Consider the following 25268-nt stretch of genomic DNA (forward strand, 5'->3'; position numbering starts at 1 on the left):
GGAATGAGGAGAATATAACGAGGTGGACATATGCTAACCAGTGGGGTTATTCTCTTAAGATACTTTGGTCTCTTTCCCAACTCTCTGCCGCTGTCACTGCAGAAGTAAAGAGGTCTATTTTGTACTTTTTTTTTCCATGAATGGCTGCATATTTGGCTGCTGCTCTGGTTGCTTGTTCCCTCCTACTTGGTTAAATATGGTAATTCTAGAACTAATGCATGCTGATGGACAGTGACCTGGCCTATACTGGGCTCAGAGGTACATCTACTTATCAGAATAAGACCAATCTAGATATTTCTTTCTATTTCCCCTGCAGGAGCCCTGGCTGCTATGGTTATTCTGATAGCTTCAAGCCAATCACATGACACCTAGGGAAGTAAAGACATAGTAAAACATTTGCTTTATCAGCTTTTAATATTTGCTGCGCCATGGTAGGAAGATGAGTGATGGGAAAACATGCCTTATTCTCAAGAGAAGGAACCCAAGAAATGGCTATCACATCCAAGGAAGTTTGTAGGCATGCAGATTACCTTGCATTAATCATCAACAAATTTTAAATTGGCAGGAGGAATCTAATGAAATGAAATTTTGTGGTAAGGCATAATAACTTAGGAAGATGATATCTTTCAAAAAGTTTTACATTTGAAAAATTTCTATTGACTATTCAACAACTTGAATTATTTGATTAGTCTGCTAAAATAATTCTATCAAGTGAAAGGTTTGTCTTGGAATTTGGATTATTATTATTAGCAAGTGCAAAACATCCTAGGTCAGATTTAACTTTCCAGATAAACAAGACTGAAGATTTGTCAGGAAGGAGAAAGACAAATTATTTTAATAGGTCCTCCTAAAGAATGAGTGTAGATGTGGACATAAATGTATATTAGTGTTTCACTGGGGAATTAAGAATTTTGAGTTCTTGTTGCATACTGTTATTAATTAGTTGCATGACCTCAGGGAAGTGACTTGGCTTCTCTAGGCCTCAGTTTTCTCATTTGTACAATAAGAGAGTTGGACTAGATAATCTTGAAGGGTTCCTTAACAGTTCTTTAACTCATTGAAACTTGTTAAAAATTGTTGTTTGCTAAAACATTTCTCAGTGTAATTCAAAACAAAGAAAAACTGTTACAATTAAAATATCCAGCATTTTTATTTTGACAACTAGATCACTAAGAATAATTGCCTTGTGATGAGGCAATTACTCTCACAGGAGGAAACACCACAGCCAACAATATACAAGAAGTTATTTTCTCGTAAAGTACTGCTATGGTTAATGATGTTGTTGTTGATTAGCCAGGATGTAATGTAATGATTAATCAAATTCTTTGATTTACCTGAGGTTTTTGTTTCTGATTATTGTTGGAAATCTTTCTAAAGTATACTAGCGCTCCAAAATACTTATAGCAGCACATAAATAGGAAAAAAACCCAACAACTTGAAATTATGTATCCAATGAAAGGGAAATGACAGATCAGATTATGGAACAATAATTTGATGAAATATTATTGCACCATAAGGAATGCTGAGGCAGCATGGTATAGTAGATGCAGCTAGCCTTAGAATGGAAGAACTATATTCAAGTCCCATCTCTCCACATATCTGTCTATTCCTGCTTAGTCTCCTTTACTGGCTTTTCAAATGGGTCACTTCCACTAGTCATGGATGTCCCACAGGGCTCTGTCCTTCTCTTCTCCATTTACACTACTTCTCTAGGTAATCTTCTTTGGCACTATGGATTTAATTACCATCTCTATACTGATGATTCTCAAATATACGGTATCTTTTCCAGCCTCAAACTCTCACATGACTTCCAGCCTTGTATCTCCAGCTGCCTTTCAGGTATCTCAAACTGGATGTCCAATAGATATCTTACACTCAACATGTTCAAAACTGAACTCATCATCTTTTCACCTAAACTTTTTTCCCTTCCTGATTTTCCTGTTACTGTTGGGAGTACTGCCATAATCTCAGTAACCCAGATGTCATCCTCGACTTCTTACTCTCTCTCACACACCCCTCCCCCATCTAATCTGCTGCTAAAGCCTGTCAATTTCACCATTACACTACCTCTTAGAGAGATATTGCATCTAATACCTAAGAGCTGTTGATATCTAGAGTGGAGAATATATCCCTTTCTTTTGAAACTGCCACTATCCTGGGACAGGTCCTCATGTCCTCCTGCTTGGACTATTTCAATAATCTGCTGATTGGTCTGCCTACTGCAAGGCTCTGGACACTCCAATCCTTCAAGCTGTTAAAGTGATTAACCTCTCTTTGCTTCAGTGTCCTCATCTATAAAATGGGGATAGTAACAGTGCCTAGGGTTGTTGTGAAGATCCAATGAGATAATATTTGTAAAGAGCTCAGCACATTGTCTGGCACACAGTAAATACAACATAAATGTTAAATTATTATTATCATATCATTATCTTACTCCCTGCCAGGGATGCTCTGACCCTGTGATGTTGGTCTGCTTTTCATTTTTTTTAACAAGATACTCCATCTCTCACCCCTCGGGCATTTTCTCTGGCTGTCCCATGTCTAGAATGCACTTCCTCCTCATCTCTGCCTCCTGACTAACTCTAAGTTCCAGCCCAAATCCCATCTTCTATGAGGAGTTTTTCTCATTCCCTTTAATTCTAGTGCCTTCCCTCTTTTCATTATTTTCTATTAATCCTGCATATAGTTTGTGTATATTTGTTTCCATGTTGTCTCTTGTGAGCTACTAGAGAGCAGGTACTTGTTTTTTGCTTTTGTTCATATCCCTAGTGCTTCACATAGTGACTAACACATAGTAGGTGCTTAATAAATGTTTATTGACTTATTGACACTTCATGATTATGTAACCCTGGGGAAGTGATTTGACCTCCAGGTGCCTTATATGTTGCATGTGCTAAAGTGCAATGATATAGAGTTTCTTCAGTGGGAGTGCTTTTTACCAATGAAACCACAGGTTCATTCAAAATAAAGGAATAAAGAATATGAAGAATTCAGGGAAAAATAGAAAGACTTGTATGAACTACTAAGAACAAACCACACTTTATCTATGGTAAGGTAAATGGAGGCAACACTAAAAGGTAATAACACAGATCAAATACAACAAATATTGGTTCTAAATGATTAAATAAATTTTCCATTTTTGTTTACCTTTTTAAAATAATTACATGGTTGACTGTAATCACTATATTAGGTAATTTTGTTTAAAATTTTTTAAAATAAAAAGATATTGTAGATGGTAGGTTGTTTTTAGTGAAGTGATTGATGTGTTCAAACAAAATATCAATAAATGGAAATGTTATTCTAAGTTCCTGCTAAAAGATTGTTATAAATACTGGTCTGAATAATAAAGATAAATAAAATTTATTTTGTTTTTATGATCTGCATCTTCAGGTAATCATTCTGAAAATCAATGAGTGAAGAATTAAAGGTGTAAATTTGAGTTTAGTCAAGAATTTTAGTCAATTAAAAAAATCTCTAATATGAACTTGTTCTATTATGTGTTTTTCTCATAATGTTGAGTATAGAAAACAGGAAGATAGGGATTTTACATTAATTTTCAGTCACTGTGTATTTGCCTTGCCATGCTAAAGAAATGTTAGATATCACTGAGATGGAAGGAACTTCAAGAATTCACGTAGTTCAGTCATCTGGCCATTGGCTGACCAACAATTAGGTTATCTAGATGAAAAGACAGAAGAAAAGCCTATTACTTTCTAGCTACTCACTAACCTGTGTGTCTTTTGTAGTGCTTCAACATGTTGACCTTTTGAGCAAATTTCCTATGGCACTCATTGCATTCATATTCCTTGATACCTTTATGAAGTTTCATATGGTGACGAAGAGCATGTTTGGTTTTCATGCCTGTGAGAAAAAAAGAAGCAGAGAAGCATATAATGCCCAAATCCTACCATGCCCTTGGGACTATACATAAACTGGTAGCAAGAATGAATTCCTTTATCAGCTACCATCTAACTCATCACACCTAACTTCTCAGGGCACCTAGTCTGTGGTATAATTCGGATTTATCATATCTTTTACCCGGTCTTGAACTGACAATGCAGGTACAAAGTTATTAAGTTAGTGTCATCAAAAACCTACATTTTAATCCTGAGACTATATATCTAAAGTATCTGACATTAGGTTATGCAATAATAAAAAATAGCTTTAAAAGTTTTGAATAATTTTATTTGTATTTTCAAGAAAGCAAAACCTAATATTAATTTTAAAAAGAAACAGCACTAAAAAGCAACGAGGTTTTTAAATGGAAGAAAATTCCATTATGTAGATTTTAATATTAAACTTTAAACCTACCTTTTAAAATTAATCACACAGAGGTCATCACGTGGATTTTAAACACACATACATGTACATATATATTTAACTATAACCTCAACAATTTGAATCCATAAAGGTTTCAATTATAGACTAATTTAAAAGAAATACCAAATCATTACTCTTGGCATTCATGGATTGTAGATAAATCAAGTCAGTGCCTACACAGAAAAGAACAAACCTACAGAATACTACCGTGTTTCCCCGATAATAAGACACTGTCTTATTAATTTTTTTGGACAGAAAAACACCAGAGGGCTTATTTTCAGGGGAGGGCTTATTTTAATGAACATTGACAGCAATTTTAATAAACAGGTAAATGTGAACAAAAAAATGTACCTTTATTCAATAAGCAAATCACTGGGGAAGAACAGGATGACACGCTCACTGCTGCAGCTCTGATTGGATGCAGCTCGGAGCGCGGCGTGCGTTTCATGGCGGGGGGAAGGAGGGACGGGGCATACAGAGGGTACCATAATGTAGCATGTAGCACAGGGGATCACCTTCACTACAGTAGCAATCTCAATAGGGCTTATTTTAGAGGAATCTTACACAGTAAGGGGAGGGCTTATTTTCGGGATAGGTCTTATTATCGGGGAAACATGGGTAGCCTGAGGAGTATAGTCTCTGCTTAGAGTCATACCATTTGATTATAAATGTGTGACAGTGGTTAGCTGAAAAATATTGCCTCTAAGTAATAGCTCTCCTTTTTCTCAAAGGGCAGACATCAGTAGCATCATCTTTACATATTAAAGGCCATTATTATTAAGGAGTGCTCCTACATGGCTTAAAGAATCATTTGACTTTTTTTCTTTCAGATAGATAAATATTTGCCCTTCTATTTATTTTACTAGTAATTACATCCTAGAGTCCCCTAATTCTCTGCCTGGTGAACTTTTCTCAATGATAATGAAAAGATTAACTTTAGTCTAGCACTTGTAAGAATTATAAAACTAAAGTAGCAGAGTTTGAATTAATATGGGTTGATTACATTTCTTTCTTTTTTCCCAAAGCCACTTTGCATATTTATTCTTTAGAAATTCACAACATTTACATAATGGATTGTGGCCCAATGGATAAGCTGATATGCTGAGTTTATGCAGCAGGCTTCTTTTCAGCTGCCAGCTTCTTTTCCACAGTCTTCTTTGCTGCTGGAGGCTTCTTTTCTGCTGATTTCTTTTGCCCTGGAACCTTCTTTGCTCCTGCAGCCTTCTTATTACCTACAAGCTTCGTCTTTCTCTCCCCTACTGCTTTCTTTGCCTCCATAATCTTCTTTAGTGTGGCAGTTCTTTTATTTTCTCTGATTCTGCGATTCTTAGCCTGGCGTAGAATTGTATTCTGGAGCACTGCATTGGCATATAGGTTCAGTTTTACCATGATTCTCAAGTTCTTCAGTGGGCTCTTCTTGAGTACTCATCTATGAATCTTTTTGCATGGTGCACAGAGGGCCCTCTGGATCTTTGGGCTTTTCAAAATTCTGGTAAGGTCTGTCATCTTGTGCATGGGAAGATTGTAGTGATTCTTCAGGGTAGTAGGCCTGCGCCATGTACCTTACAGATCATCCAACTTGCAGAAAGCACTTTCAATCCAAATACAGAAACACCCCACATACCCATCAGGAGAGAGTCTCAAAAGATTCAATTTGCTCACATTAATTAGAGTAATACCAGGAATGTTTCTGAAGGCCTTGGATAATATGATTGTCTTCATTATAAATGATACAAGGTCCCCGATGCTGGATCCAACAGTTTCTCATTTTGCTCTTAGCAGCTCTCATTCGCTGAGAAACATAGACCTTTCTGATGTCATTCCATGTCTTCTACTTCTTAAGCAGCAAAACCGCTTCCTTGGTCTCCTTATACCCCTCAATTTTATCTTCAACCACTAGAGGAAGTTCTGGGACTTCTTCAATTAGATGATCTTTTGACATGACCAGTGCCAGTAGGGCAGAGGCTGTCATTGCAGAGCAGATGGCATAACGTTTTTGTGTTGTATTTACTCTGTGATGTCAATGGTGCCACGTCTTAGTAGGAACAAACATGTGACCTTCTTGGTACATATTTCCAAAAGCACCCTGGCCACAGAAGTGAGTCCGTCTACCCTGAACACGAGGAATTGGAGCAACAGCTCTGCCAGTGACCTAGGACTCAGAATTGGTTTGATAACCTGCTAAGTCACTGACAGCATGAGATTGCCGATTATTTTTTCTCAAGTTGGTATGAACAAAATTCACAATATTTGGACAAGTAGGAGCCTTAAAGACAGCAGGCAAGGTAACAAATTTTTGCCAGATACTTCCTTCTTTTCAGAGTACACAAATATCAAGGAGCATATACAAGCCATGGTGGGTACCAGAGAGTAAGAGCCATGCTCCTCTCCACCTGATGGCTCCCGCAGGAAAAAGGTGATTACATTTCTTTAGTAAAAATGAAAACAAGCCAATCTGCTATTTCAGGGATCATTTTAGTGATCTGCAGGCTGAACTGTGGCACTATCTAGCTAGCAGAGAGAGCAAAAGTCTTTGAAGCAATTTCTAACTATTGTTAGGAGGAAAAGATGGAGAAGTGGAACTGAAGGGGGTGTTTCCAAAAATCAGCAGTCCTTGGGTGCCAGATATGTGAATGTCTATTGACTAAGGAGATTGTTTTTTCTCAGCCTCCTGGACTATGACCAAGTACCTGCCACAAACAGCATTTTGGCTAGATAAGGAGAAGGGAAATTCAGAAACTCTTATTGCTTCAAGTCAAGATCAAAGTTAAGTGAAGCTGAAGTAGAGATGTGACAGTGAAGAAAGTATTTTGCCACATCTGTGTTGCATTAGCACCACTGTTTATTTCCTGCATGCATTATAAGTGAATTACATTGAACAGAATGATATACCTACCTTTTCCACATTCTGCACATAAGTATTCCCTGATGTTATCATGCACTCTCATGTGTTCTTTAAGCATATCTTTTCTGGCAAAGGATTTACCACATTGTTCACATGCATGACTTTTTACACCTTAAAAAAAATTAAATCAAATTTAAACTAAACATCAAAATTCAAATTAATGAGTAAGGCACAAAACTATGTAATGAGATAGACATGTTCAAAATATGCACTCAGGTCTGAAAGCTGAATTAATTTGTGACAAATCTATTTAGTGCAGCACTTCTTTATTTACAATCATGATTTTAGTCTTCTGATAACCAACTCTGTCAGCTTATTTTGATCCTGGTTATTGTACGGTAGATGTGTGAGATGGGTTGGAAGTTTCTGATGTGTCATTCAAGATTAAGAGCCCTGACCCAACACAAGCTCAGCAGGGTCTCATTAGTGTTATGTATATTTTGTTCAGAGTAACCTAGTTAGAGCATTTTTGTTAGCTATAGATGGCTATCACTTCTATTGTACTGGTTAGTGTATTGTGGGAACAGATTAATTTAAAAATTAATCACACAGAGGTCATCATGTGGATTTAAACACACATACACATACATATATATTTAACTATAACCTCAACAATTTGAATTCATAAAGGTCTCAATTATAGACTAATTTACAAAGGGAGGGAGGCAGCTCTGCTTCCTCAGAAGGCTTGTTGGTTTATTGATTGTAGATCCTGAATAGTCCTTGAACCTGTCCATTTTTAAATAGTACTAATTTTATACTTAGGACAACTCTAAATCAAAACAAAATTGTTCATTTGAAGAGGGAGAAAAGTAATGAGAAATTACTTAAGAAACTGTAGGGGAGAAAAATAAGACCAAACAATTAAATTAATACAAAGAGATGGCTGGAGAAAAAGAGGAATTAATATGAGAAAAAGTTGTTTTCATCTTAACTACTCTTTCCATGGTTGAATGCTAGCACATGTTTTCTTCCCTCCTTCTCTTCTATTACATGATTAATTAATCCTTAGAAAGGATAGAGCCCTGAATAAGAAAGAATATAAGCTTAATGATAATTTTTCCAGTTGCACATCTGTTTAGGATGTGTTGGTCTATCTTGGCACAGAAGCACTGTAACAATTAGTGAAATATTTTTGAGAGAATTAATTCCTAGATTTTATAACTTGCCCCATGAGATAAACATATCAGCAATGACAGAAATATTCAATTTAAAGTACAAATTATAAGGAATATTCTATGGTACTACTGATCCAACATTTCCACTGTCCGGAGACTAAGCTTCAGGGGCAAGAGACTGACAAAATATAATTTAAATGGGACAGTAGGAATTTTGCATAAATCAAATTTAAAAAGCCAGATATCTTACCGTTAGGAAAACTGGATTTATTCCACATAACATTTTAATGAGCAGCTATTTTTCTGACCTAAAACTAGTCAGTGATACCTTACTATTAATGTTCTAGTAATATACTTCCATATACTAGTACAATTTGCCATTTCAGACAACCAAAAGACTACTGCTAACCTAATGAACTTAGTGATAGGGTTCATTTGAAAGTGAGTGTAAGAATTCCCTGAAATCCTGATCAAAGGCTCATAACTCAGTTTCCATTAATTTGAACACCTCAGTAAAGTGGAAAGGCCTTTACATGGATTTGTACCATATGATGCAAAAAAGTCCCTGTTCTTGAGGAGTCACCAGATCTACCATTAATCTGAAGAGATGGCATGAATGAACTTTCAAGTCCTGTATTGATAACATCTTTGTGACTTTCATTTAGCAAGTTGCCAAAGATCTAAATCTGTCCAAATAAGAAGAGGGAAATCTTGCTCTATTCCTTATCTCCCAAACATGGACAGATTATGTCCTAGTTAGCAATGGGAGTTCTGTGTCTCATGAGAACAACCATACCGGATCTATACCTCTTCCTCTCCTGAAAGCCTTAGCGATAGTTATGAGAAGATCTGTTCATCTGGGTTGGTAACTAGCCAGGTCTCAGGAAGCCAGGAGGTAGGTCATGGAAGACAACTTCACCTTCCTTACCTGAATCAATGTCTTAATCTTTGAGGATGTGGTTAGTGGTTGCTGCCTTTCCTATTCCTTCTGCCAAGCAACTACTAGCAATAATCTCTCCCAAAGAAATTATGTGCACCTTGTTATGTTTGACCTTTATAGACTCACTTGTCCCTGATTTTTAGAGTAATGACATTTGTACTCTATAAGCATAAAAAAGAGAGGTAATGTGGAATTTCATTTTGTTGTGCTTTTGGGGAGCCTTACAACTGCTTGAAAGGTCTACCAATATTAGAAACTTTTGCCATGAAAAACCTTGCTCCATCAGTAAAACAATGGAAAAACACTTGCTTAGATTGCTGTAATCACTTGTGTTAATATTTTACCTTCCTCAGAATATTACAAAAACTGCCTTGGTCACCAAGCCTAATTGACTCTCATCAGTTTCCTAAAAATTGTTCCCCCCTCACTCTGCTAACTTTCTACTTCCCTCATTTGATTTGGTTTCCATAAGATTATAAATATCATTTGCCTTGCCCAGACACACAGCAGAGCTTCTTGGTGACACTAAGACATTATGTCTGTGTTTGAGTGTCTCTCCCATTGAAAATGCAATTAATAAAGAATAATGTCTTGGTCACAAATGCTAGGTTAATTCTTCAACAGCTAGAAAAAAAAAAGCCCACTATTTTAAGCTAAGGGATTCAGTCTCCAGAACTTTAAATTCCCTACTTATTACGGGAGAGAATTTTAGAGACATAACATAGAGATTCATCTCTGACGAATTAGTTTTGTGAAGGCAGCCAAATCACTTAATCTGCCAGAGCCTCAGCTTCCCCTTCTGTAAAATGTGAATAAGAATATTTACATTGTGTACTTCAAAGAGATGATCTGAGGAATTTTGCAAACCTTGAAATGCTATTTAAATGATTATTAGTTATCCTTATAGCTCAAAGTAGCAATTTTCCCAATGAAATTATAATTAAACAGTTAAGGAATGTGTTAATATTAGAAATAGGAAACCTAGAGCTATAGGAATAAATTATACTACCTGTGTGTATGAGCTTATGTCGTTCCAAGTTTCCTATACTATTAAAGATCCTTCCACAAATTTCACATGGATGAATGTACCTAAAACAAGAAAAAAAGGCTATTTGACAGTGAGCTCACATATAGCCATTATTTTAGCAATTTTCAATAAAACTGAAATTTCATTAACTGTTTATTAACTGAAGAAAAAGTAAATGAGATATTAAACAGATTTTTCAAACTTTATCTAATCACAAATACAAAAAAGCAAGTACACAGCTAAACTTCATCTGTTCTTAAAGCTTTTAAGAAGTATAATTATCTATATAACAATGGAGATGAGAATAAGGAAATAAATCATATCATGTTACTATATATTTAACCCCTTATTGACACTATAAAGTAAATAAACGTGTGCATTAGCCACAATACTTTTAGAAAAATGTTGAGGTCCTGCAAATTACTCAATAAAATAATTAATATGGAAGTATAGGCATTCTTCTCAACCACAATTCCAGCAGGTACTACAGAACAACCATCAAAGAGGCAACATTTTGTCACAAAAGGCCTTACTTCTGTACATTGGGGTCAGGCAGGTTCTCCCGGTGAATAACCATATGTGCATTATAAGTCGCTCTAAGGGCAAATCGTCTATTGCAGATACTACAGCCATAGCCTTTCTCCTTGTGAACCTCCATGATGTGCTTGAGGTACTCTTTTCCTCGGCCAAATGTCAACTGTGGAATGTACCAATAATAAATGAAGAGGCAAAGAACTGAAAAGGTATGAAAAACTTTGATGTCCTACATCCTAAAGTACAGAAAAATCTACCCTTTTTCGTCAAAGAAATTGTTAAAATGCAGACCCCAGCAAATTTAAAACACAAATCCTCTTATATAGATGAAATGGCTTCAGCCTATACAAGGTGACTTCCAAGACATAACTGCATCTTTTATTCTAAATCTTGTTCTCTTTAACTCCAAGTGAGAAGACAATTAGGATACAAAAGGACATGGCAAAAATAAATAAAAATAAAAATAAAAAAAATAAACAACAACAACAAAAAACAAAAGGACATGGTTTGTAAGTTTATAGTCTGTACTCTTCTGTTTTCCTTTTTTTCAATCTTTTGGTAGTTCCATTACTCACAATGTCATTATCAATGCCCCTTGTTCTATCAAGGTAGATCTGATTTAGATCTATTCTTCTTAAGTTTATTCCATGTTTTATCCCTTTCTCCTCAATCACCACATAGAAAAAAAAATACCTGCTATGTCTCATTACATCATAGATTTGCTAACAAATCTGACAAATCTACTCTAATATGTAAATAACTTAAGTTTAATGAGTTTATATCATTATACAGATACTGGGAATCGCCTGCATTTTAATATTGAATTTCCAACTTAAATAAATTAGTAGTGGTGACATTTCTGGAATCGTATGCAACCTAAGTAGATTTTAGCAATGTAGATTTCTAGGGTACCTACTCCATTTTTATGCATTACAGGTTGTGGTAAAAACATTTAAAAGAAAAGAAGGATTAACCTATTCTGCTACAAATTTCAAGACTCATGAAAAATATGTACCTAATCTAGCCCACTGAGCCACCTCGCTCTTTCTTAAACCTGTATGAAACTGTTTTGATGATCACTGCTTTGTGGAATAATTTGAGATCTAATATTGCGAGGTCCTCTTCCAACTTTATTTTTCATTATTTCTCTTGAGAATTCTTACCTTTTTTTCTTCAAATGAATTTTGTTTTTATTTTTTCTAGTCCCTTAAGGGAATCCTTGGGTACTGTATAAATATTTCTTGACTTTACTTGATACAATGTTAATTTAGGTAAAACTGTCATTTTTATAATATTGTCTCACTGTAATATATCTCTATTAAGGTTTGTTTTCATAAACAGTATTTTAGAGTTGTATTTATGTGGTTTCTGTGTGTATCTTAGTAAGGAGGCTCCTAAGTATTTTAAATATTCTACAGTTATTTTAAAGAAAATTTCTCTTTTTCTTTCTGTTCAATTTTGTTGGTAATAGGAAGAAATGCTGATTATTTATATGGGTCAAATTTGTGTCCTACAAATTTGCTGAAATTAATAATTGCTCTGATTAATTTTTTAGTTGACTCTATAGGTGCTCTAATTCAGCACTTTTTAAACCATGGGTCATGAAGCACTGTGATGGGGTCTTCAGTGGAAAAAGTTTAAGAAACCCTGTTCATACTAAACCATCCCTACATTTTCAGTCAGCTAGTTAATCAATAAATATTTATTAAGTGCCTGCTATGTGCTAGGCCATATACTGAACAATGGGGATATAAATACAAGTATAAAAAAAAAGCCCCCACTCTTGAGGAGATTATAGTCTAATGGGGGAAGATAACAATTAGAGGGAGCTGAAAAGCAGGTAGAGATGGGAAATTAGTAAGAGAGCATGATGGAGAAGTCTAAAGATGTCTAAAAGCAATGCAATTTGTAGGAAATGGAGATAAGACTGGTGAGCCTCTTTATTAAACAGAGACCTTGGAGACTATGGCCCTGCCCTCTACTGAGAGGATCTAATCAGAAGGGTAGAGGGTACTGCTGAGATGTGAATACTAGATAGATTCAGTCTTTCAGGATAATGAGATTTCCTAAGGATTGAAGGCAATGACAAAGAGGTTCAAAGAAGTCTAAAAGTAGTGTAGCTTGAGGGAAATGGAGATATAATGTTTATTACCAGTCAAAAGGGATGATTTTGTTTCTCCTTTGACTAACCACATTTCCTCAATTCCCTTTTCTTGTCTTTGAGCTGATTCACATTTCTATACCTATGTATTGAATAATAGTGGTAGCAATGAACATCCTTTCTTTATCCCAGAATCTTACTAGAATGATCTCTAGTTTATCCTCTCTACATATTTTGATCTTGGTTTTTATAAGAATGGTTGTTATATTCTATAATGAGTGAGGTGAAACATCAGAATTGCTTTAGTTTGCATTTAGTCATTTAGAGAATTTTTTTCATATGTGCAACCTAACTGCCCCTGTATTAATATTCTTAAGGAATATTGGTCTATAGTTTGTTTTTTTCTCCATTTTGACTCTTCCCTGGTTTAGGTATCAAAACCTTATTTGTGTCATAGAAGGAATTTAGTAGCACTCCTTCACTTATGCTTCCTAATAATTGCTTTTATTTCTTTTTCATTGGTCATAAGTTTATGTTTTTCATTTTTGATACTGGTTAATTTGATTTTCTTCTTTCTCTTTAAAAATCATTTTTTCTTAAAAAGCCCCTAGTTTTATTTCTTCATTGGGTCTTTTGCTTTCAGTTTTCTTAATCTCTCCCTTGATTTTTAGCATTTCTATTCTGGTGTTCAATTGGGTTTTTTAATTGGAAAGTTTTCTAATTTTTTAGTTGCATGTCCAGTTCCTTGCTTTATTTGTTCTTTTTTTTCAAGAAAACATTTCTAGATATAAATTCATTATCTGCTCTTTCTTCCCCTCTTTCTTTGATGAAAGTGTTTAGAGATATAAACTTTCCCCAAGATCTGATTTAGTTGTGTATCAAAATATTTGGTATATTATCTCATTATCATTGATGAAATTATTATTCCTATGATTTATTCTTTGGCCCATCCATTCTTTAGTACTGGTAATTTCTAATTAATTTTTTTATCTTTTTCTCCAAGATGCTTATAAGGGCAATTGTAATGCCCATTAATAGGTCTCACATGGAACCCAACAAGAAAAGCTTGATTAGGTTTTTTCAGGAAGGCCTTTTGTAACCTTTTGTTACTTTGTAATGAGGTAGTGGGTCATGAAAGTTGTGATGCCCTTTGGCTCTGAAGAAGGGTATAAATATACTCTTGAGGTTTATGAAATTTTGCTTTGGAAAAAGAAATAGAAGAGTGTTCATGTGATTTGGCTAGATGAGACTCTGGGTAACCATTAGGAGCCCCTGGCTTTGAAAATTCAGATGTTGATGCTTTTCTCTCTGGTAACTATATATGTATAGCTTTGGTCAGACAACTAGAAGCCATCTGTTGATTTGTGTTATTTTCTCTTTCTCTAATTTTTCTGCTTGTATTTTCTCTGAAGTTCAGAGTACTGACTTCTTCCCCCTGAATTAAGTTAATTACATATATATATGTATATATATGTGTATATATACATGTATATATATATGTATATATATATATATAACAGTTTCCTAGGCTCAGGCTAAACTGTGAACATCTGAAGGACTGATCTTTGAATTCTAATCATTCACAGCTATGCTGAAATCACTTAGATTTTGTGCCTACTGGCTCTAAGTCAATCAGGAGCCAAGCCTTTGTTATATATTCTGGGAGGTTGGCATTTTGCTTTGGGGGGTTTGCTCATGAGAAGGATCTTTTGATTTCCTGGTCAAGACTCTAAGTGACCATTTGTTATGACCTCCCCCACCCCATGACTGCTTAGATGTCTGTGCTCCCTTGATCTAGTGATGTATATAAAGTATATAGCAATATTGCTATATTCACACAGTTGGAGCTCTGTGTGTTGATCTTTGTGCTAATTTCTGATTGTATTTTCTCCACATTCAGGGTGGTGACCTTTCCCCTGAACTAGTGAATGTAATTAAAAGTAGAATTGTTAACCCCTTTTTGAGCAATCTTTCCTTTAAAAGCAGATCAAAGAACCTGTGCTAGCAGGTAATCTTGGGTGTGCTAGGGTTTGCTACTACAGCTATTATTGTATTGAGTTCTTTCAATTTTCATTTCTCTAATTATTGGAATAATTATTCTAATTATTAAAGCATTTTTTCATATGACTGTTGATAGCTTAGATTTCATCTTCTGAAAATTACCTGTTTATATCTTTTGGAAATTTAACAATTGGGCAATGGTTCTTATTGTCATACATTTAGCTCAATTCTCTATATATTTGAGACATGAAGCCTTTGTCAGAGAAACTTGCTATAAACCTCCACACTTATTTCCAGTTTGTGATAAAACTTTAATTTCATGTGGTTAAAATTATTCATTTTACCTCTTGTGATCCTCTCTATCATAAACTCTTGGCTTATCCACGGATCTGACAGATAAAATTTTACATGTTCCCCTAATTTGCTTATGATACTACCTTTATGTCTAATCAGGGGTGGGGAACCTGTGGTCTCAAGGACATATGTGGCCTTCTGGGTCATTGGGTGCAGCCCTTTGAGTCCAACTTTTATAGAATATAGTAGAAGTTTTATAGAACAAATCCTTTTATTAGGGGGATGTGTTCTATGAAGTTTGGATTCAATCAAAGGACTGTATTTGAGGACCTAGAGGGTCACATGTGGCCTCAAGGCCACTGGCTACTCCCCACCCCGACCCTGGTCTAAATCATATATCCATTTTAACCTTATCCTGGTGAGATGGTGGTCTCTGCCTAATTTCACACCAAACTTTTCCAGTTTCCTCAGCAATTTTTGTCAGATAGTGAGTTCTGGCTCCCAAAGTTGGATACTTGTATTTATCAAGCACTAGATTACTATGGTAATTTACTACTGTAAATTGTGTAATCCATTCCATTGATCCACCACTGTTTCTTGGTTAGTACCAGACTGTTTCAATGGTAGCTATTTTGTAACATAATACATAATAATAATATTATATTAATATAAGATACATATTAATATACTATTATAATATATAATAAGAATATAATCTGGCATTGCTAGGCTACCTTTATTTTTTTTAATTGATTCCCTTGACATTCTTGACTTTTTGCTTTTATATTGATTCAGCTTACCCATGAGCATTAAATATTTCTCTAATTGGCTAGATCTGTCTTTATTTGTGTGAAAAGCGTGTTATAATTGTGTTCATATAGTTCCTGGGTATGTCCTAGCAAGCAGATTCCCAAGTATTTTCTGGTGTCTACAGTAATTTTAAATGTAATTTCTCTATCTCTATCTGCTGTGTTCTGTGGGTAGAAACACTTATTTATGTGCATTTGTTTTACATCATGCAACTTCAGTAAAGTTGTTAATTGTGTCAACTATTTTCTTAATTTCTTCTCTGGCATTCTAAATATACCATCATATCATTTGTAAAGAACGATAGTTTTATTTTCTCAGTGACTTTTTTTTTTAGATTTTTCTTTTTGCTTTTTGGAGGGGGGAAGGTAGGGCAGTTGGGGTTAAGTGACTTGCCCAAGGTCACATGGCTAGTAAGTGTTAAGTGTCTGGGGCTGGATTTGAACTCAGGTCTTCCTGACTCCAGGGCTGGTGCTCTATTCACTGTGCCACCTAGCCACTTCTCAATGCCTTTTTTTTGAGTTTTGAAAAATTTATTGCAAATCCACCAGCTCCACATTGATCTGCAAAAACTAGGCAGCTTCTTGTTTCACAACACGGTCTTTTTTGAGTGGTCCCATGAAAGCTTTCTTCTCCTCCATGGTCTGGAACCAACCATGACCAAATTTGGAGGTGGTGTGGATGAACTTCAGGTCGATCTTCTCCAGGATGCAACGTTTGGTCTGTACAGCAGAGACTTCCACAGAATGAGGACACGCTTCTTGGTCCCAGTGACACAGCCGTTCATCATGATAAAGTCATTTGTCACCTCACAGTAGTGGATGAAGCCTCCAAGAGGGTTGATGCTCTTGTTGGACAGATCAAAATTGGTGGACGCGTTGTTTTTGATCAGCTTGTCATCCTTGATCTGGTAGCCCTAGCCAATCTTGTAGATCTTGGTGCAATGGTGGTAGCCCTTCTGACCAGCTCGAGCCACGTTAAAGGCCACACGGGGAGGATGCCAAGCTCCAACACACGCCACCTTACACAGGCCTGGGGCAGTTTCTTTGTGTGCCAGCGGCTGGTGACACCTTTGTAGCCCTTCCCCTTGGTCACTCCAATGACATCAATCATCTCATCCTGCCCAAACACGGTAGACACGGGCACCTGCTGCTCCAGCTTCTCACGGGCCCAGTCCAGCTTCTCAGCCATGCTGCTGCCATTCACCTGGATCTCCATCAGGTGGGACTTCTTCTGCCTCAGAGGGAGCAGGCGCATCTGGGTGTGGGCAATGACACGGATCACCTGGCAGTACTTCTTCATGCTGCTGAAGTCTTTCTCCAGCTGCTTTTTGCTGTCATCATCCTGCCACTTCTTGCAGTACTTGGTGAAGGCCTTCTTCTTGGACTTATGCCAGTTCTTATAGAATCGCCTCTTACACTCATCATTGATGTGCTCAGCAAAGATGGTTTTGAAGCTGTGCAGGCGCCAGGGGGTCTGCATGTAACCCATGATGCCTACAATGACCATGGAGGGCGTCTCCACGAAGGTGATGGCCTCTACAACCTCTTTTTTGACCTTCAAGCCAGGCCTGTCTACCTCCTGCACGATGTAGGTCATGCCAGCCTTATAGCCCAAGAAGGCTGTCAGGTGGATGGGCTTGGTGGGGTCATCTTTGGGGAAGCTCTTCACCTTTCCCTGGTGCCTGCTGCTTCTCTTTTGAGGCAGGAAGCCCAGAGACCCATGCCTGGGAGCTGAGAACTTCCTGTCGGACATGCTGCTGCAGTTGCACCTGTGCCTGCCACTGAGGAGGGTTGGAAGAGCTCAATGCCTTTTCTTAATCCTTTCTATTTCTTTCCCTTGTTTTATTGCAATAACTAACATTTTAGTGCAATGATGAATACTAATGGTGATAACAGACATCATTGCTTCATCCCCGATCTTACTGGGAAGACATCTAATTTATCCCCATTATAGATAATGCTTTGGTTGCATAGCATAAATTCTGGTACACAGTCTCATTGTTGTCATTCTCTTTAATTAAACTATAGATTGTTTCTATTTTGGTTTTCAACCCTCTCATTCTTTAGGATTAATTTTCAATTAATTTTTAATTTGTAGTTCCATGACCCTTTATTGAATGCATTTTTTTTTTTTATTACATTATGGTCTGAAAAGAATTCATTTAATATTTTTGCTTTTCTGTATTTGGTTGTGAAGTTTTTTATGCTCTGATATACGGTCGATGTTTGTGAAGGTGTTATATATAGCTGAGAAAAGGGTATACTTTCTATTCCCATTCAGTTTTCTCAATAGGTATGTCATATCTCACATTTCTAAAATTCTATTCATCTCCTTAATTTCTTTATTTTATTGTTAGATTGATCTAGTTCTGAGAGGAGAAAGTTGAGTTCCCCTACTAGTATACTTTTACTGTATGTTTTCCTCCTGTAATTGTTTAACTTGTCCTTGATGAATACAGATGCTCTGCCACTTAGTACTGATATAATTTCATTGTCTATGGTACCTTTTAGAAAAATGTAGTTTCCCTAATTATCTGTTTTAATTGGTTTACTTTTGGTTTTTCTTTGAGATAATGATTACCTACTCCTGCCTTTTTTTAACTCACCTGAAGCATACCAGATTTTGCTCCAGTCCCTTATTTTTACTTCCTATGTCTTTTTGTTTCAAAGTATATTTTTGAATAACATATTGTTGAATTTTGGTTTTTGTTCTGCTCTCTGCTTTTGTTTTATGAGTGAGTTTATCTTGTTTACAATTGTGAAGACTAATTGTATTTACCTCTAGACTATTTTCTTCTGTTTATTCTTCTCTCTTTTTTCCATCCTGTCCCTCCTCAAAAATCTGCTTTGCTTCTGACCATGGCTTCCCTTAATCTACACTTCTCTATAATCACTTCCCCCCACCATTTCTTTTTTTTTTTCAGCTCTACTATTATTTATTTTTAAAAATATTTTAGAAAAAATATAATTTTTTTTACAATATTTTCAACTTAAACACTATTCACACTGAACACGTATGGCAGCTTAACCTACCCAAATATGAAGTTTAAGAAGCCAACTGTTCTAGCTTTGTTAAAAGAAAAGTTGTTGTGCTGTAGACTATTGTGTAGTGATGATTAACAAAGCAAGGGAAAAGCACCACTCAAATCAGAATGCTAAGACTTCCTTGGTTCAATTTGACTAAGTGTTATATGCTAGAATTTACATAGACTATTGTACTATGAAGTACTGGGGAACTTGGAAGATGACGTAATTTTCAAATTACACTCCTCCTTGGATGTATAACTAGGAGTGGATTTCAACATTTCTAACATGATAACATAATGTAAAAATCAGGGGATAGTATTCATCTGTTTGTTACTTTGTAACTTCAGGAGCCACTCGAGACCGGCTGGCTTGCTTGGAGCTCTTTCATTACCAAGTCTATTCTTGAAGTACAAGCTTCTCTCCACGGGGACAAATACACTAAGTAACAATACTGAAGTCTGAACTAAGTAATTTGTATAACAATTAGAACTTTACTTTCAAAATTGACTTTTTTTAAGTTAAGGCATTAAGAGGTGTTGGTTAACACCAAGTGACCAGTTTAATCTCAATTAAAACAAATCATTTAGTCAAATTTCTAAATCTCTTTCAGAGGTTGTCTGATTTGTCACAACTTGACTGGTGCTTCTTTCCTCACTGTCCTTCACATCAAGCCAAGGTCCAATTACTTTCAGTAAACGTTTGACAGCTTTTTACTTAATAACAGTCTCAGCACTTTTATTAAGCATGCAAGACTAACAAAACTTTGGCAATGCATAAGTGTAACACAGTGACAAGAAGGGAGAGCTTTTACAATTAAGTCTTCTAATACTGCCTTCACAGTGTGGAAATTGTGCTACATCCACCAAAAGAGGGCCCCGTCTACTCAAATATTTAGTACTTCACCCCAGGAACAAACTCCTTTGCATTTGGATTCAGATTACTCTTGACCACAAGATCCTCCAGAGAAGAACTGTCACTGATGACAAGGTCATTAAACTGGTCCTGGATTTGGTCCATAGTTTGTGGGAGGTCTCGAGCTGGAATGAACCACTCATGTTCTTCTTCTTCTTCCAGCATTTCCTGGAAACAGCGTTCAATAAATTCTTCTTCCCACAACTCCTCTTCAATCTGTCTGTTGAATTCCTCTTCATTTTCCATCCACATGTACTCAGCAAATGGATTATCATCTTCATGAGAATGACCATTAATAATCACATCTTCATTGATGATGCTTGGGCTAGTACTGCTGCGACTTGGATCTTTCATGGTTGTATGTTAGTTGTTTTTGTAACCCAGTGCACGGCAGCGGGGACGGCAGCCAGCGAGTCCTGTCGGCCTCAGCGGATCTCCACAGGCAGCGCTGCTCCCCCCGCTCTACGTGCGCTTCACCCGCCGCCTCCCTTCCCCAGTCCCAAAAAAACCCCACCATTTCTTTTTCCCTTTCTCCTCCTACTCCTACTTCCCTGTTGGGGAACTGAGTGTGTGTGTGTGTGTGTGTGTGTGTATACATATACATATATAGTATGTATGTATTCTTTTATAATTGAACCAATTCTGATAAGAATAAATTTCAAGCATTGTCTGCTGCCTCTGCCTTTCATGTTTACCTTTTTATGCTTTTAACAATTCAATGTTTTATGCAGTATTTTAGTTTTCAATTTTGATACTCATTTCTTTGATTTTCATAATTTTGGTGTTTAATCTTTTTTCAAGGTATTAGTGATATACATTTTTCAGCATACATTCATCAACCAATTCTCTTTTTTTCTTTGACTGATTATAATGTTTAAAAACTCCATTATCTCAGAAAATTCGATATTTTGCCTCATTGTTGTCATTATTTAGTGAAATTATTTTTTCTGCTTTTTGTTCTTTTGTTTTTTTCCTCCCATTGGTTTTGGTTGTTCTTTGTTTTTCAAATTTAAGACTGAGTTAGACACCAATTAATTTCTAATCTTTCTTCAGTGGTCCTTTATCAAATATAATTTTTATTGCCTTGCTGATAGCAAAGGATATGTTTAATATTTCTAGATTTGTTTTTCATATCCTAAATGCATGGTTAATTTTTGTAAATAATAATTGTAAAAATTGTAAAACAGGGTAGGGGAGAGATGGGGAAAAGTTTTGGACCTCAAAATCTTGTGGAAATGAATGCTAAAAACTAAAAATAAATAAATTCTGAAAAAAAAATTGTAAAATAATTTATATATAAATTCACTTGCAACTGAAAAATATGTATACTCTCTTCTATTCCCATTCAATAATCAATAGAGCTATCATATCTAACTCTTTTCAAATTATATTCATATTTTTTACTTAAAGGTTTTGCTTAGCTTTTTCTGACTCCTCAATTGCCTTGGGGCCCGTGAAGAAAACTGCGATGAGGGGTGGCAAAAAAAGAACCAAGTCCTGAAATTTATCCTGGATTGCACACAGCCTGTGGAAGATGGGATTATGGAGGCAGTTAACTTCCAGAAGTTTTTACAACAATGAATCAAAGTGAAGGGAAAGGCCAGCAACCTCAGGGGTGGAGTAGTGACTACTGAGAGAAGCAAAAGCAAGATCACTGTGATTTCAAAGGTGCTGTTTTCTAAAAGGTATTTGAAGTAACTGACAAAGAAATACTTAAAGAATAATCTCCCAAACTGGCTTCAGGTGGTAGTCAATAGCAAGGAGAGTTACAAATTACAGTACTTCCAGATCAACCAGGATGAATAAGAGGAGGATTAAAGCTTCTTGGGTCTGGAAATGTTTTCTATATGATCTTAAATAAAACCTGAACCAAAAAAAAAAGTTTTTGCTTAGGTTTGTTTAGCTCAGGAAGGGATATGTTGAGGTTCTTCAGTAGCTAGAGTTTTACTATCTGTTTCTCTCTATAACTCATATATCTTTTCCTTTAAGTATCCTGAAGCTATGCTACATATACTTTGGTACATTTAAAAGTATTCCTAGTAACTCATTGTATAGATGAATTTCAGCATAACGTAGTTTTCTATGTCTTTGAATCATGCCTATTTTTGCTATTAACATGTCTAACATTAAAACTGCTACCACACTATTTGAGTTAAACTGAAGAATACTACATTTTGTTCCAGCATGTTATTTTAATTCTAAACACATAGTTACATTTAAAATATAAAGATATATTTGATATGTTTCCTGTAACAAACATATTTTGTTGGATTCTTTTTTCTAATCTATTTTGCTATCATATTTTACAGGTGGGTTCATCCCATTGACAATTCATTAATTGTGTGTTTCTGTCTATCCTATTAAAAAAAACGAACCTTTTTCCTCTCATTGTTCCCTGGCTATCTTTAAAAATAAAAGAATAGTGAGAAAAAGTGAGTGTTTTTATCACCAGTGTTTTATTGCTTGATGCAACTGACTTCTGTTCTCCTACTTGAGGAGACGGGAGAGTTGGGAGATGAAGATCCTAACAATTGTTTTAGGAATTTTGGAGTAGGTGGATTCAGCTCTTTCTGTATCTTGGGAGCATCTGGGAACAGAAAGTAATGGATTCAGTATTTTAAAAGCTATGAATAGAGGGAGCTTTTTTAGAGAATGGATGGGAAAGGAGCTGGGAAAAATATCACTGTTCAATTCTCCATCTCCTCTTTTTTTTTTTTTATGTTTTACTCTACCAATTTATTTATTTATTTTAGTTTTCAACATCCATTTCCACAAGATTTTGAGTTACAAATTTCTCTCTCTTTTTCCCCTACCCCCTCATCCCAAAATACTGAGCCTACTGAATACCCCTTCTGATAATCTGTTCTCTCTTATATATTCCCCCACCTCCCCCTAACTTTCTAGTAGGGCAAGATGGATTTCTATACCTTAGTGCCTGTATATCTTATTTCCCAATTGCATGTAAAAAAATTTTTTTAAACATTTGTTTTTAAAACTTTGAGTTCAAGATTTTTTCCCTTCTTCCTTCCCCACCCCCCCCCCCCCCCCCACTGGGAAGATAAGCAATTCAATATAGGTTGTACATGTGTAGTTAAGCAAAACATTTCCATAGTAGTTATACTGTGAAAGACTAACAATAATTCCCTCCATCCTATCCTGCCCCCCACTTATTCTATTTTCTCCTTTGACCCTGTCCCTTTCCAAAAGTATTTGCTTCTAACTACCCTTTCCCCCAATCTGCCCTCCCTTCTATCCTTCACCCTCTTATCACCTTCCCCCCTATTTTCTTGTAGGGTAAGATATCCAATTGACTGTGTATGTTACGACCTCCTTAAGCCAAATTCAATGAGAGTAAGGTTGATCCATTCCCTTTCACCTTCCTGCTCTTCCCCTCCACTGTAACAGTTTTCTCTTGCCTCTTTTATATGACATAATTTACCCTAATCTATCTCTCCCTTTCTCCTTCTCCCAATATATTCCTCTCTCAACTCTTAATTTTATATTTTTAGATATCATCCCTTCATAGTCAACTGATCCTGTGCCCTCTATGTATACATGTACATACATATGCACACACTCACATATATATTTATACACACATATACCCTCCTATACCTACATATATACGTATGTATACATATATATTCCCTTCAACTATCCTCATACTGAGAAAACTCTCATGAGTTACAATTGTTTTTCCATGTGGGAATGTAAATAGTTCAACTTTACTAAGTTCCTTATGATTTCTTTTTCCTAAACAGACCTTCTCATGCTCTTCTTGCTTCTTATATCTGAAAGTCAAATTTTCTGTTCAGCGCTGGTTTTTTCAACAAGAATGCATGAAAATCCTCTATTACATTGAATGACCATATTTTTCCTTGAAGCATTATATTCAGTTTTGCTGGGTAGATGATTCTTGGTTTTAATCCTAGCTCCTTTGACCTCCAGAATATCACATTCCAAGACCTTCAATCCCTTAATGTAGAAGCTGCTAGGTCTTGTGTTTTCCTGATTTTGTTTCCACAATACTCAAATTGTTTCTTCCTGGCTGCTTGCAGTATTTTCTCCTTGATCTGGGAACGCTGGAATTTGGCTATAATATTGTTAGGAGTTTTCTTTCAGGGATCTTTTTCAAGAGGTGATCAGTGAATTATCTCAATTTCTATTTTGCCCTCTGGTTCTAGGGTATCAGGGAAATTTTGCTTGATAATTTCTTGAAAGATGGTGTCTAGGCTCTTTTTTTGATCGTTCAAATTGTAGTATTTTTTTTCAGGTAGTCCAATAATTATTAAATTATTTTTCCTGGATCTATTTTCCTGGTCAGTGGTTTTTCCAATGAGATATTTCACATTGACTTCTGTTTTTTCATTTGTTTGGATCTGTTTTATAGTATCTTGATTTCTCATAAAGTCATTAGCTTTCTTTTGCTCCAGTCTAATTTTGAAGGAATTATTCTCTTCAGTGAGTTTGTGAAATTCCTTTTCCATCTGGCCAATTCATCTTTTTAAGGCATTCTTCTCACTGGCTTTTTGGGCCTCTTTTGCCATTTGAGTTAGGCTATTTTTTAAGGTGTTATTTTCTTCAGTCAGGCTGTTAACTCACTTTTCTTGCATCATTCTCATTTCTCTTCCCAATTTTTCCTTCACTTCTCTTATTTGATTTTCAAAATCCTTCTTGAGATCCTCCATGGCCTGTAACCAGTTCATATTTTTCTTGGGAGCTTTTGGTGAAGGAGTTCTGACTTCATTTTCTTCCTCCTATTTCATGCTTTGATCCTTTTTGTCCCCCCAAAAGGAATTTATGGTAGGATTGTGTTTCCTCTGCTTGCTCATGTTGCCAGTCAATTACTTGACTTTTGAGCTCTTTGCCACAGTAGAATTCTGCTTTCAGAATGGAGAGAGCTTTGTCCCAAATCACTGGAGTTTTTGCAGGTGCCAGAGCTATTAGGAGCTCTGCAGCCCCCACAAGCTCTGGCACACTGGCCACATCTGAGGACCACCACCTAAGACTGTGATCCAGATCCAAGCAGGTCAAAACAAGAGCGATTACCCTCTGAATGGTCCCTTGTTCCCCCTACGATTCTGCAGGCCAGGAGGTCCAGAAGAAGTCATGCGGCAGCAGATGTAGCTGCTGTGCCTCTGCCATTTTTCACTCTGGGGGCAGGGACTGAGCCATGCTCTTTCGATCCCCTCTTCCAACAGAGCTCTCCACCCACCTTTTATTTTCTCTTTGGCATTTATGGTTTGAGAAGTCTGGAAACCAGTACAGCTGCTGGTGATT

At 36.1% G+C, this 25268-nt stretch overlaps 2 protein-coding genes and 2 pseudogenes across 8 annotated transcripts in view; 1 reads left to right on the forward strand and 3 right to left on the reverse strand.

Moving 5' to 3' along the window:
- Positions 1-25268, reverse strand: part of PRDM15 (PR/SET domain 15) — a 207776-nt gene that overhangs the window by 27502 nt on the left and 155006 nt on the right. For all 7 annotated transcript variants that reach the window (XM_069074875.1, XM_069074874.1, XM_069074876.1 and 4 more), the window contains 4 exons: positions 10844-11007; positions 10293-10372; positions 7217-7336; positions 3730-3861 (listed from right to left, as the gene is read on the reverse strand). In XM_069074875.1, the coding sequence (XP_068930976.1) occupies positions 3730-3861; positions 7217-7336; positions 10293-10372; positions 10844-11007 (496 nt within the window). The remainder of the gene's footprint in view (positions 1-3729; positions 3862-7216; positions 7337-10292; positions 10373-10843; positions 11008-25268) is intronic.
- On the reverse strand, positions 4973-7204 carry LOC138151418 (large ribosomal subunit protein uL4 pseudogene; annotated as a pseudogene).
- Positions 19784-20514, reverse strand: LOC138151420 (polyadenylate-binding protein-interacting protein 2). Its single transcript, XM_069074878.1, has one exon. It carries the CDS (start codon positions 20340-20342, stop codon positions 19968-19970), a length of 375 nt encoding a protein of 124 aa, XP_068930979.1. The 5' UTR covers positions 20343-20514; the 3' UTR covers positions 19784-19967.
- On the forward strand, positions 20349-21806 carry LOC138151286 (large ribosomal subunit protein eL22 pseudogene; annotated as a pseudogene).

Source organism: Petaurus breviceps, unplaced genomic scaffold, assembly GCF_028583685.1.
Source record: "Petaurus breviceps papuanus isolate PSGF00001 unplaced genomic scaffold, PetGlider_PUasm1.0 90897, whole genome shotgun sequence".
NCBI lineage: Eukaryota > Metazoa > Chordata > Mammalia > Diprotodontia > Petauridae > Petaurus > Petaurus breviceps.

Coding starts and splice junctions, on each gene's coding strand:
- LOC138151420 (XM_069074878.1), bottom strand. CDS start 20,342: ATGAAAGATCCAAGTCGCAGCAGTACTAGCCCAAGCATCATCAATGAA.